The 12,960-nt window shown below is 40.0% G+C and overlaps 1 protein-coding gene across 4 annotated transcripts in view; it reads left to right on the top strand.

Annotated features, from left to right (window-relative positions):
- Positions 1-12,960, top strand: part of LOC117501571 (ectonucleotide pyrophosphatase/phosphodiesterase family member 2) — an 86,604-nt gene that overhangs the window by 35,019 nt on the left and 38,625 nt on the right. For 2 of the 4 annotated variants that reach the window (XM_034160476.1, XM_034160478.1), the window contains exons 7-16: positions 1,959-2,038; positions 2,449-2,568; positions 2,686-2,741; positions 3,151-3,216; positions 5,796-5,868; positions 5,987-6,095; positions 10,113-10,238; positions 10,314-10,345; positions 10,449-10,573; positions 10,711-10,792. In XM_034160476.1, the coding sequence (XP_034016367.1) occupies positions 1,959-2,038; positions 2,449-2,568; positions 2,686-2,741; positions 3,151-3,216; positions 5,796-5,868; positions 5,987-6,095; positions 10,113-10,238; positions 10,314-10,345; positions 10,449-10,573; positions 10,711-10,792 (869 nt within the window). Of the gene's footprint in view, positions 1-1,958; positions 2,039-2,448; positions 2,569-2,685; positions 2,742-3,150; positions 3,217-5,795; positions 5,869-5,986; positions 6,096-10,112; positions 10,239-10,313; positions 10,346-10,448; positions 10,577-10,710; positions 10,793-12,960 lie in introns of all 4 variants that reach the window. The other 2 variants (XM_034160479.1, XM_034160477.1) reach the window with 1 other exon arrangement.

Raw genomic sequence — 12,960 nt, 5'->3', positions numbered from 1 at the left:
TGCAGTTACTCAAAGCGTGTTGCAATACAGCATGCATTTCTCCATGATCCTAGTAAGCATTCATCATCCTAATCCATCATCATGTGGTGAATGGCCGGCTTTAGACCTCAAAGACACAGATTTTTATTTATTTTGGCAAATTCTAATGGAAAAAAGTGTTAGTAACAACATACTTTACAAGCTAATATTTAAAATGATTGGTTTAACATTGATTTAATGCATCATACATGCTGATTTGTACTTAGCATGTATGATGCATTAAAATCAATTACAACACAATTGCAGTTACAAGTCAAGTTACCAAAACCTCCACAACTACAAAATGATAAAACAGTTAAATATAAAGGGAGCATCTTCATGCATCTTGTTCATGCAGAAGAAGAACAGATGCTGAACTGGGACAGCAATATCAGAATTGAATGGCCAGATGTGTTTGTACACTGGAATTTAGTTATAAAAATAACTTTGATACCAGGCTGCAACTACACTATAAATACTGGTATATATTTTAATCCTCTGGAGTCTGAGGGCATTTTTTGGACAGTTCACTCGCCTGGCATAAATGTTTTATTATTGCTGTTAACAGCTCTGCCTGCATCCCACAATCAAGTTTTATGTCTTTTTTTCAGGACAACCTGTGCTTTCAGAATATATATGCTATAGTTGTGTTTTATAAGTGTAATAAAAGTTTACAAACAAAAATAAGCAAGAAAAAAGAGAAGCGGAAAATAATTTTCCACACATTTATTCAAAACACACAGCAAACTATAATAAACAACTATTTTGACACTTTATAAAGGTAATTTGAGGTCTTGTGTGAAAGACTGTACAACAAAAAGGTTCAAACAATAAACAAATGCACATTTTGAACAATATATACAAAATGGTCTATGCGTTTTTTTTTTTTTTTTTGTCTTCATCTCAAAGTAATTTGTATCCGCTATTACACAAAGATTACAACACAAACTTCTACTTCTACTCTGTTTCGGACTGTTCTATGCTGCTCCTAAAGCAGTTTTCACGTGAGATCATCAGAGGCTCTCCGCTTCATTCTCTGATCGCTGTGCGTAATGGCGCAGGGTGCACTGAGTATGTACTCATTGGAGCACCCGGGGGGCTATTCAAACAGCCAACGAGTAACATATCCATCCATCCATCTTCTACCGCTTAGTCCAATTAAGGGTCGTGGGGGGCTGGAGCCTATCCCAGCAGTCATAGAGCGCGAGGCGGGGTACACCCAGGACAGGACGCTAGTCTGTCGCAGGGCCACAAATAGACAAACAAACACAGACACACCCACACACACACCTAAGGACAATTTCAAAGATTCCAATCCACCTAACCTGCATGTCTTTGGATGTGGGAGGAAACCGGAGCACCCGGAGGAAACCCATGGAAATACGGGGAGAACATGCAAACGCCACACAGAAAGGCCACGGGAATCGAACCCACAACCTTCTCGCCGTGAAGCAACAGTGCTAACCACTAAGCCACCGTGCTGCCCACGAGTAACATATCACTCCTGAAAATGATCTTTGGCTTTTCACGAGGTAAATCTGCAGTATGATTGGATTTTGTAAAACCATGTGACGGTGAACCAATTCCGATTGGACACTCACATTGCGCACGTCATCACACAGCTTCTATGAGGAGTACAAAGATGGCCGATGGCTGGCTTGAAAGTCTAAGGAGTTAACTTTTCAGCAAAAAAAAAAAAAAAAAAGTAAGTTTATATCTCATATCATTAAAAAGTTATTTATAATTTAGTAAAGCTTGGTCTTAGCCATCGTATACGACAGCGTGGGCCCCAGAGGGTTAAGACTAGTGGTGTAGTTTGGTTGTAGAGGCTTTGTGGCACAAACAATCACAGACATTAAAATCTTAAGTGCTCATGATTGAGAAGCAAATGATTTTAATATTGGTATAAATAAATGCATTTTTCTCTCCCCCCCCACCAGGAACCTGTGGTACTTCAGCTCCATACATGCGACCAGTCTACCCATCAAAGACTTTCCCAAATTTATACACCCTCGCCACTGTAAGTGACCCAGATCAATGACTGTTTTCTTTTAACTTTAGAGATGCAGTATTGCAGGGCTGTTAATATGTACTCCAAAATACACAAATGATGCTGGTTGGCAAATTTGAAATGCAAGTTTGCCAGTAAGGGGTTCTGAGCTCACCTTTGGTCTTTATGCAGGAGAGTGACAGCTGAATTTGGCCCAGACTGATGGTGCAGTGTATTTACACTGTGCAAAAATGAGCTCTTAAGCATACATTAATATTATAAGAAGTGTGAAAATAAAATTGCATTTTTGTAGTTATAACACAGTTTTGCAACTCTGACATGCTGTTTTCAAACAACTGCCAACAATTAATTAAATGTGGCCAAATGTCGAAGACTTTAATGTAAAACGGAATAACTTTTGTGGTTGGTGCACTCTCCAGGGTCTTTACCCAGAATCCCATGGGATTGTGGGAAACACTATGCATGACCAGGTGTTTAACGCCACCTTCACCGTGCGCACTCGAGAAAAACTTAACCACCGCTGGTGGGGCGGACAGCCTGTGAGTTAAAACACACAATCACACATGCTTTTTTAATGATTTTTCAAAATAAAATTTTGACAAAATTGTAAGAAATATACAAGAATTAAAATTGAAATTTTACCAAAACTGTTTCAGATTTGGATCACAGCAGAGCAACAAGGAGTGAAAGCAGGAACTTTCTTCTGGCCTTGGTACTTAAAAGTTGGTACTGGAATATTTTTTTAATTAGTTTCAGAAACTGAGGTGGAATTTCACCCTTTTATCCCAGTTTGACTTTAAATGCAGCGGATCAGTTCACTCGGGTTTGTTGAAATTAATTCATTAGGTTTGCCCCAAAAACTGTAGAAAACTCAATTAAAGCGATTCATGGCTCAACAACCAATCAAAGCCATTATAACTGATATTTAAACCAGTGTTTGCAAAAGAACAGCAGGTTTAAACAAATATGAACTGAACTGAGGGACGAGTGAGTCAACTTACTGTTAAATTATACGACCAAATAGGAAACTGAACTCAGAGCAAAATAAGGACAGAATCATGACAATGTGACGTATAACTTTACACCATGAACTTTATTATTGTTTCTTTTGTTATTTCCAGGATGATTCCTCTGGAGAGAAGGATTCTGACCATCTTACACTGGCTGCGTCTGTCCGATGATGAGAGGTATCCTATCTCATAATATACATGGATGTAGCATTTAAAAGAAAAAAACAAACAAAAGTAAATCTGAATCATAAATAAGCCCAAAATCTAAGTCACAGGTGGCATAAGAGATTAGTGTGCTGAGCATCCAAAACAGAAGGTCTTCAGTTCAAGGACATGTGAGCCTTATTCCACTTGTCATTCTGGAGTTGCGTCAGGAAAGGTGCCAGGTTGGTAAAGTTAGAAAACTTAAACCACATCAGCCCAATATGAAATGTGACTGATGACGAAAAAAAAAATACTGTATTTTCCGGAGTATAAGTCATACCTGTCAAAAAGTCTTTGTCACACTGTTTTCTGTATGTGAAACTCACTTCTTAACACAGTGCTTCACTGGGGTGTGAGTTTAACAACAAACAGGAACTTAGTGTAGCACATGTGCACACCACAGCATGGCTGTAACTTAGTGGTGTAACTATGATTCGATCCATATCACGATTCAAGGTTGCCGATACGATTCAAGGATGATCTTGGTTCATTTAGAATGATATATTACGAAACAATTTAGTGGCATGAAATCGATTCAGTAGCTTTTTAGCCAAAAATTCAACCAGTGTGACTGTGAAAATAAATACCTGGATAGTTGTGCGAAGCAGGTAATTTGAGGACTGAACTGGGCTTCTGCACCAGCTGCAATCATGTTCCTGGCGCTATCTGTCATCATGTCAGGATTCTTGTCAGACATTTTCTAATAATGCACAGTAATGCGCCAATATTTTTACCAATATGAGCTTCATTTAAAACTACATTTAAAGCTTCATTGATCCACTCAATGTGATGAGATGTAATTGTCGAATCCGTAGTTACTGCTACTTGTTCAGCGTGTGAAATCCCATGGCGCCTTAGTAGGTGGTTGGAGAGATTTGTCGTGTTGCCGTGGTGTTTTACTTGTTCTTTAAACATCCTACAAACAGCGAGCGACTTATTTAGAATATCCCAGTCTTTGCAAAAGCCAAAGTGTTTCCACACATTGGACCACAATAGTGGCTTGATAATTTTTTGTTCGCCGGCTTCTCCTCTGCCATGCTATGTTGTGTTGTCTGCTGGTGCGTGGCGACGATGTCACAGACAGGCAGACTGAATTAAGTAACGTTTAATGTCTTTATCTTTAAAAGTGCAAACAAAATACATCCTTAAAAAAATCTGCCGTGCTTAAATCCAACGCATTATTTCCTAGTATCGATACAATTGATTTATTACCTTTTAGAACGATATTAGATCGATATATGTCATCTAGAAGGCCAACTTGTCGAGCACAGATTGATGTATTTGGATTGTAGGAATATAAATAGATACATCAATGTAGCAGATGAATCATTACACCCCTACTGTAACTTCATTTAAGGAGTGTTAAATTCAAAAAATAAACAAGAGAGACAAATAAAAGTCCTTATTATATGGCTGCGATGCTACTTGCGCTCTGATTGGCTGATTACCAGTTGGGTATTTTCCCATATCTTGACCAGTTTCCATGACAATCAGTCCGCAACGCGTATTTTCTTTGCTAACCAGGAAGCAAATAACATGATTAAAATAATCCAAGTCGGACATAAACTTACTTCATAAATATCTAAACAGCATCTAAAAAAAACCACACAGATTGAAAGATTAGCAGCTAACAACTGGGCAATCTGTTAGCAAGTTCTTCATGGAGGTGAAGCGAACAGGTCGGACTATGAGCCGTCAGCAGTTTTCATATTCGGGCGACATTGTAAGTTTGTGTGTTTATATATATAATAGCCATATAATAAATGGATTATTAACCTGACTTACTCAGCCTGTACGGGGATATCAGACCTGATATTTCCTCGTACAGACCTTGCGGTCGGTTAATAATCCTTTAATATTGGATGTTATTTGAGACAGATGAATACAGACTGATAACCAAGAGCCTTACAAACATTACAACAAAAAAGTCTATTTCTTGATTATTATTATTATTATTGCTTTTTAAATTGGGATTTTTATGCATTGTTGTATTGTACTCTTTATTATGGGAATTTCTTTTGTAATGTGTGTTATTGTTAATAATGAACGTGTTTTTTTCGGTACACAAGTCACACCAGAGTGTAAGTTGCAGGACCTGCCAAAGTGTTGTGGTTTGGGGTTGGGGTCAGTTGTCCTCTCTCCTGTGTTGTTCATTCTCAGTTTCCATCCAGTGGAGCTGATTTTGAGAAACATCTGTGGCTGCAACACACCTGTCGGTAATTAGCGTCGTCTTATTCAGGCCTGGCTGAGCAGGAGGACACCACCAGATTACTCGAATGGTGTGATCTGCAGCCACCACCAGGTCCACTGGCTGGTTTCACTCCCCATCCAGTCCTCCAATGTCCTCCTCCATGCCATCAATCACCAACTCCGCATATTTCTCTGTTCATTTGACAATAAACCTGTTATTTATTTCACTCAGCTCACTGCCTCATAGCATTTCGGGTCCTAAACAGTTGTCCCTGTTCTTAACAACACAAAGTAGTTTAAAAAAACCTCCGGAAAATTCCAGGTTCAGTTCCAGGTTAAACTTCTGTTTTGTGTTTTTGCAGGCCGTATGTTTATGGCGTGCACTCAGAGCAGCCCGATACCTTTGGACATCGACTTGGGCCACTCAGCAGTGAGGTCAGTGTCACGAACAGTGTTGGTGCTGCTGCTGAAGGAGAAATTTTGCAGTTATATCATTAATTTTCAAAAAATATCACAGTTGAGCCTTTTGATTCCTTTTTGGCTGTGTCCTCAGCTGGATGAACCTCTGAAGGAGATGGACAGCATCATTGGTCAGCTGATGAATGGCTTGAAGCAGATGAACCTGCATCGCTGTGTTAATGTTATCATCGTAGGAGACCACGGTATGACCCGCCCAACAAAATTTACACCTTTTCATTTTTTTAGCGATTAAAGTTTATTTTTACAGTATGAGGAGTCTGATGGTGAAAATGACACACTTAAATTCAGTGGTGGGCACAGTTCTGCTAATCCACTAACCGCTAATTATCAAAGCTAACGTTTTCATGAGCGGATTAGTTTTTCAGATAACTTTGAAAACCATCAGTGAACCAATTAGCTTCTGGTAAATTTAGCTCCGATAACTTTTAGACCGCTAATACATTTTTGCGGGCATAGTGAATAAAGCTTAACAGTTATAAACATTTGTAAAGTCTGAAATCAAAGATTTTAGTGCTTACCTGTTATATGTTTTGTAGCAGACAGACAGCTATGAATGGTAGAGCTCTATTCTCCACAGGCAGTGAAGAGCTGACTACCAGAAAGAAAGACAGTGAGGGGAAAAAAAGATCATTTATTTTTAGCACCATACAGAATTGGCAGCGTATCACTAGCGTCATGCACAGCAAGACAGTTTTGTCTTATGGTTAAAATTTTAAACAAACTAATTCCGGACAAGTTATTGGAATTAACGTCACATCTGTCATTTTACAAAGTGAAAATATCAGCTATATGTTTTAGTTTTAATGTAATGAACTAATTTTGAAGGTTTTAGAGTTTAGACACACATGCTGCAATGCATTATGGGAACATTAGTTTCCTGATGTCAGTGGCTGGTTAGTTGTATACAAGTTACTGAAATGTGTGGTGGGTTTTACAAATAAATCTGTATTTGTAAATATGTCATTTTTTTCATTTGTTAAAAAAAGACAAACTGAAAATTCTGTTTGTTAAGTGATTCAACACTTTTATCGACTGTGTGGCACTTGTTCACACTGCCATGAACACTGCCATCTACTGGCCAGTAGATGGCAGTGTTCCTGACAGATGTTCATACCACGCATTTGCTAAAACTCAGCATCCTTCTCCCTATATACCCTGCATATGTCGAGACATCTCAATTTAACCTCTGGGACTTTCTCCAAACTGTCCTACCTGTGTTGCCCCTCTGATATGTTCATTCCTAATCCTGTCCATCCTCATCACTCCCAATAGCCCATGAGCTCAAAGCCAAGTTTTACCTCACTGGTACCACTTATGGACTAAAAAACACTAGCAATCCAACCTCAGTGTACCATGACCAACACAAAAATGACTGGCATGACTGTCCCAATGTGGCAGCTATGGTGAGGTAGGGGCCAAAAGGATTACACAGGAGTCAAATTTTTAAAATGCTTAAATGAATTGAATTTGTCTGATAGTCTTCTTTAGCATCCGTCCATCTACGAGAGACAGTGGTGTAGCATCAGGACTTGGAGGTGCTGGTCTATCTGCACCTTTGCGAGTGGCTTACAAGCCCAATTCTGACAGCCTCTGCTGCACTTTGTGGAGGTGAACAGCGATGCATTCACCTGAACATGATGTCTGATAGTAATGATTTCAAAAAGGTATAGTTTGGAGTGTCTGTGACTGAGTGTTATGGGGTAAAAACAGCAAAAATATTGACAATAAAGACAATGACAAGGTCAATTTTAGTTTGTCCAGAAGTCAAAAGTTACATTTGGGTAAGTGGTGCAGATTATTGGTTGAATTAAGAAGGAATATTCAGCACCACTTGTCATGTTACAGATCAAACATTCACCATGGTCAAAACTATTACATTTATTAATCCTGTTCGCTCAACCGATAATTTACATCTCTTTTTGTCAAAACAAAATAAGTCCATAACATTCAGTCATAGAGACATAGAAACTATATCTTTTTGAAAGCTTTATGATCAGGCATGATGTGACATACTTTTAAATATGATGGCAGCATTCAGACATTTTGACCTGGCTAAATTTTGACTGTGTAATCATTCACTGATCCCTACCTGACTACAGTTACCACCCTAGAATGGCCACCGTACCTTTCATGTGTTCTTTAGCCACCTTTATTGGAAACAAAAACTTGCTTGGCCCATGGGCGACAAAGAAAATCACAGCATCTTCAGCTCCAGCTCCTGCCTTTTATCCCCCCGGTATGGAATACAGGGGGATATAGTGATCAGCATGTCCATCCGTCCATTTGTTTTTGCTTGTTAGCATGATATCTGAAGAACCAGTTGACCAATTTCATTTAAATTTAGTATAAGCGTGTGCTTGGGTAATCCCTCAACCCATTCGATTTCAGTGACATTGGGGTCCTTTTCAAGGTCACAGTGAGATATTCACGATATTGTCATTGCACCCTTGTTAGCTCGATATCTCAAGAACTGGTTGACCAATTAAATTCATATCTAGCATAAGGGTGTACTTGGGTGATCCCCTGACACTGGTTGATTACAGTGACCTTGGGGTCCTTTTCAAGGTCACAGTGAGATATTCAAGATATTATCATTGCCATCCTTGTTAACGTGATATCTCAAGAACCAGTTGACCATTTTCATTCAGGTTGATATGTCATCTTCTGTTGACTCGTGTTGTTAACGACATCACCTGGTCTTGCTGCCATCTGTAAACTTTCCCCTTCTCTCCAAGGGCGCAATTTAGAACTAGAAATTGGGGGGGGACAAAGTGCGAGGCCCACAGGCCCTAAGCCCATAGGCCGGGGGTCTGGGGGCCGGTGTAGTCCCCCAGAAGCCAACAGTTTCTAGATAAGCTCAGATGCATTCTGAACATCCAGAACAGTAATTTTAATGTTTTGAGAAGACCATAAAGTGGACACCATTTGACTTCTGCAATTTGAAACTGTGGATATAAGTACTTTATTCTGAGAATAGCCAGCATTGATTTTATTAACATCCTGGTGTAAATAAGGTATCACCACATGTGTAGAACTCAAAAAGAATGAGAGGTTGAGTTCTCATTTAAAAAACAACTGCAATGTGGTAAAATGTATTCATAAATATGGAAGAACAGGTTCTTAATAATTATTAACTATCGTATACTGTATTTTTTTTTCTCAAGATTTGTTTCTGCATAAGTTTGAAAAAACAACAGATCATAAGTTTAGGATAAATTACTTATCATGAATTTAATTTTCGAAATGGCACTAACGATAACACTCATACTGAACATAATTTCGCTTCCACAGACTGATTTTGGAGATCAAGCAATAATTGCAGATGGGCTTTCTGAGGTCTCAGATAGCTTTTCTGATTTCCTATTCTAACTTTCAGAATTTAGTAAATTAGCATATGGTCCATTGATACTTATGTGTAGACACTAGTCCAGGGGTGGCCAAGTTCGGTCCTCGAGAGCCACCTTCCTGATACTCTTAGTTGTCTCCCTGCTCCAACACACCTGAATCCAATGAAAGGCTCAGTAAAAGTCTGCTAATGCGTCTTTCATTGGATTCAGGTGTGTTGGAGCAGGGAGACAACTAAGAGTATCAGGAAGGTGGCTCTCGAGGACCGAACTTGGCCAGCCCTGCACTAGTCCCTAGAGGCAACTATTTTTGGTTTCAAATCTGGGCAAATGCAGTCCCAGAAAATTCCGAATGTGACAAACAAGAAACAAGTGTTGTAAACAAGTCAATGCTGCTAAAAATACAAACTTGCAAAACAAAGATACTATTCTGACATGGTTTGCACATAAGACTGACATAGCATGTTTCAAGTACACACATATATGTCAGAAGGTGGGGGGGACATACCATATTCTGTCCCCCCTGGTTGAAAAGGTGGGGGGGACATGTCCCCCCATCCCCCACCAAATTTTGCCCATGCTTCTCTCTTGCTGATATCCTTCTGTCATAAAACCAAACTGTTTGCACTCTGTTTCCCACGGTCTCCATTACTTTGAACAGTTGACCCAGACTAGTATTTAAACTCTTCTACCTTAACCATCTCCACTTCTTAGAACTTCACTATTCCTCCATCTAAACTCTTATTCCCCAGAAACTGCAGATTTGTATCTGTAAGCTCCTTAATTTGACTTCTGTGTTTCTGACCCGTCTTATTAGTGGTGGAAACAAACCTTTGTCCTGCTTTTGTCTCTCAGGCATGGAGGAGGCACACTGTGACAGAATTGAGTTTCTCAGCAGCTACCCCATCAACGTAGATGACATCATCCTGATCCCCGGCTCACAGGGCAGAATACGACCCCGTGACCCCAAATCCAGCACATGTAATATGACCGTCCCAGAGTTTAATTAGTAACCTGGCGATGTTTCAACCTTAACATGATGTTTCCTTTTACCAGATGATCCAAAAGTAGTGGTTGCAAACCTTACTGTGAGTATTACAGTAACATGTATACTATCACAGTACGGCCACAAACTGAGGCGTTGGGTGTCCTTCGGCGAGTGGGGTCAGTGTCCTACTTTTGTTGTTTCAGTGTAAAATGCCAACGCAGCGCTTTAAGCCGTACCTGAAGCAACATTTGCCAAAACGACTTCATTACGCAAACAACCGCCGGATTGAGGATGTCCACCTGCTGATGGAGAAGAAGTGGCACATCGCACAGTATCATATGACACCCCCCCCCCCCCCCCCCCAACCGTCAACACACTCCCTATTATTTTCTTGCATCTAAAATATTTAACCCACATTTATTGTTTAACAAAGTGGAAAATGATTCTTTTTATTTTTATGTATTTAAGGAAAATGCCAGAAAAACTACGGACTCGATGCGGCTTCTTTGGCGACCACGGCTTCGACAACAAAATAACCAGCATGAGGGTACTGTGACTGTAGTTTTTCTTTATAACACACTGTATTTATGTCCAAATCCCATATTTTTCCCAGCAATACTGTAGATGCTTTTAAACATTTTAAACAACTGCCCTCAGGATAAGCTCGTCTTCCTGATCACCACCCCAATGCGTCACACGATCGCACATTGCCAGAGGTGATTGTGTTGCTACGGCTATGCAGGATCTTTCCACATCAGAATGCCAGATACAAGAAAAGGAAGAATAACGTGAAAGAAATGAGACTGAGCTGGGATTGGAGATTTTGAAACTGCAACGTTTGAATGAAAAGTGATGCCTCCAAGAAAATTACTCGTGAATGGATGTGAATGTTTCAAGGAATGATACACACACAAAAAAATCCTTACAATTTGCACTTTAATTACATGCCTTCATTTTTCAACATAGTTGCCAGATAACATTTCCACCAGTGAAGCCATCATGGAAGAACTCCACCTTTTGTTTCCGCAATCAGCTCCTACCCGTAGTGATTTCAACTAACGTCTTCCTTCATTTATGGGAATAGATGGAAATCGCACAGTGCCAAGTCTGGACTGGATGGTGGATACAGTAATGTGTTGAGTTTCAGCTTCCACAGCGCTTCCATGGTGGCAGTAGAAGTGTGTGGCCTAGTGTTGTCCTGTTGCAGCAAAACATTCTCTTTCTCCCGTTGCATTCTCCATAAGCACTTTCTTAAAGCTCAATGTAACGAGTTGATTTAATTGTTGGCCCGTGTTCCAGGAAATCAATACAGATAAGACCATCTGTATCCCAGAAACAAAGAAACAGGTGACCTGACTTTTCTAGTGGAAGATCTTTGGATAATCAAGCAAAGCGAAGCATGTGACCCCAAGACTCTTGCAAAATTCCAACTATGTAGGCAATCACTCTCTCTGAGTGATGTTCTAGTTCTCCCCTAACAAGTATTTGACTCGTTTCTTGAGAAACTCATCGGTCATTGACAGGACTCGTCCCACTATGTTGTCACACAAATCCATTGTTCAGCGTCACCATCTTTGCATCCGTTGACCAGCCGCCGCTCAGTGCTAACATTAGCACATCCATTACCGCAAACAACTTACATTCTTCGATGAATTTCCACCGAAACATCACCTTCTGCTGTGAAGAACTCCGCTGCTTAAAACGTAGTGATGAGCTTCCTTCACAGGTTCCATTCCTGACACAATAACAGCAAGCGTTCACCGTGATAGCTCGCCGCTAACTCAGATTGTAGACGGGAAGCTACAGAACATACTAAAACCTGTTTCTCACCAGTGCTGGCAACTTTTTTCAGGCAAATGTATTCAGTTATCTGGTGAAAAATTAAGGTATGCAAGTAAAGTACAGATTCTAAGGATTTTTAATTTTTTTTTGGTTTTCACTCCTTAACACAGTGATTCTCAACCGGGGTGCCGCGGCACCCTAGGGTGCCATGATCGATCGTCAGGGGTGCCGTGGGCAATTATCAAATATCACCATTATCGGGTGTATGTGCTGTAATAGTGTGGCAGATGATGTAATGCTCTTTTATTACAGTAGATGGCAGCAAAGTGCTGTACTATAGTATAATAGACATACTTGCGCACATAGCGTTGTGCGTCTCCATGGTTACGGGTTGCTGACTACAGCGTGAATCTCAACTGCTCACAGAGCATGGCTCCTCTGGGGAAGGAGAAACCGTGTTGGCTGTGGAGGTGTGCGTGGAAGGCGGCCTGACCGCCGTGAATATTAGAGTGGCAGATTATTGTGACACGTCTAAAAAACACTTGAGATCAGAGCACAAAATGCTTGAGGATTTTCGAAATGCGGTGTTTTCTGTTTCGATTTTCTATTGCGATAATTGGGTTTTGTGTAAAACCAGAGGTAATAGAATTATAATATTATTTTGGTTGGTGGTGTGCCGCAGGATTTTGTAAATATAAAAAGGGTGCCGCGGCTCAAAAAAGGTTGAAAATCACTGCCTTAACATATCCAGTCAAGTAAATTTCTTGGAGACATTACTTTTCAATCAATCAATGTGTTAACTAATCAGTTTTTAAACAACCTATTAGAGTGTAAATTGTAATCCACATTTTCAGTTTTTCCTCATAATTACCTCCGCCAAGGAGGTTATGTTTTCGGTCGTGTTTGTTTGTTTGTTTGTCTGTCTGTCAGCAG

The sequence above is a fragment of the Thalassophryne amazonica genome, chromosome 20 (assembly GCF_902500255.1).
Source record: "Thalassophryne amazonica chromosome 20, fThaAma1.1, whole genome shotgun sequence".
Taxonomy (NCBI): domain Eukaryota; kingdom Metazoa; phylum Chordata; class Actinopteri; order Batrachoidiformes; family Batrachoididae; genus Thalassophryne; species Thalassophryne amazonica.
This window is presented reverse-complemented; position numbering and strand designations above follow the sequence as displayed.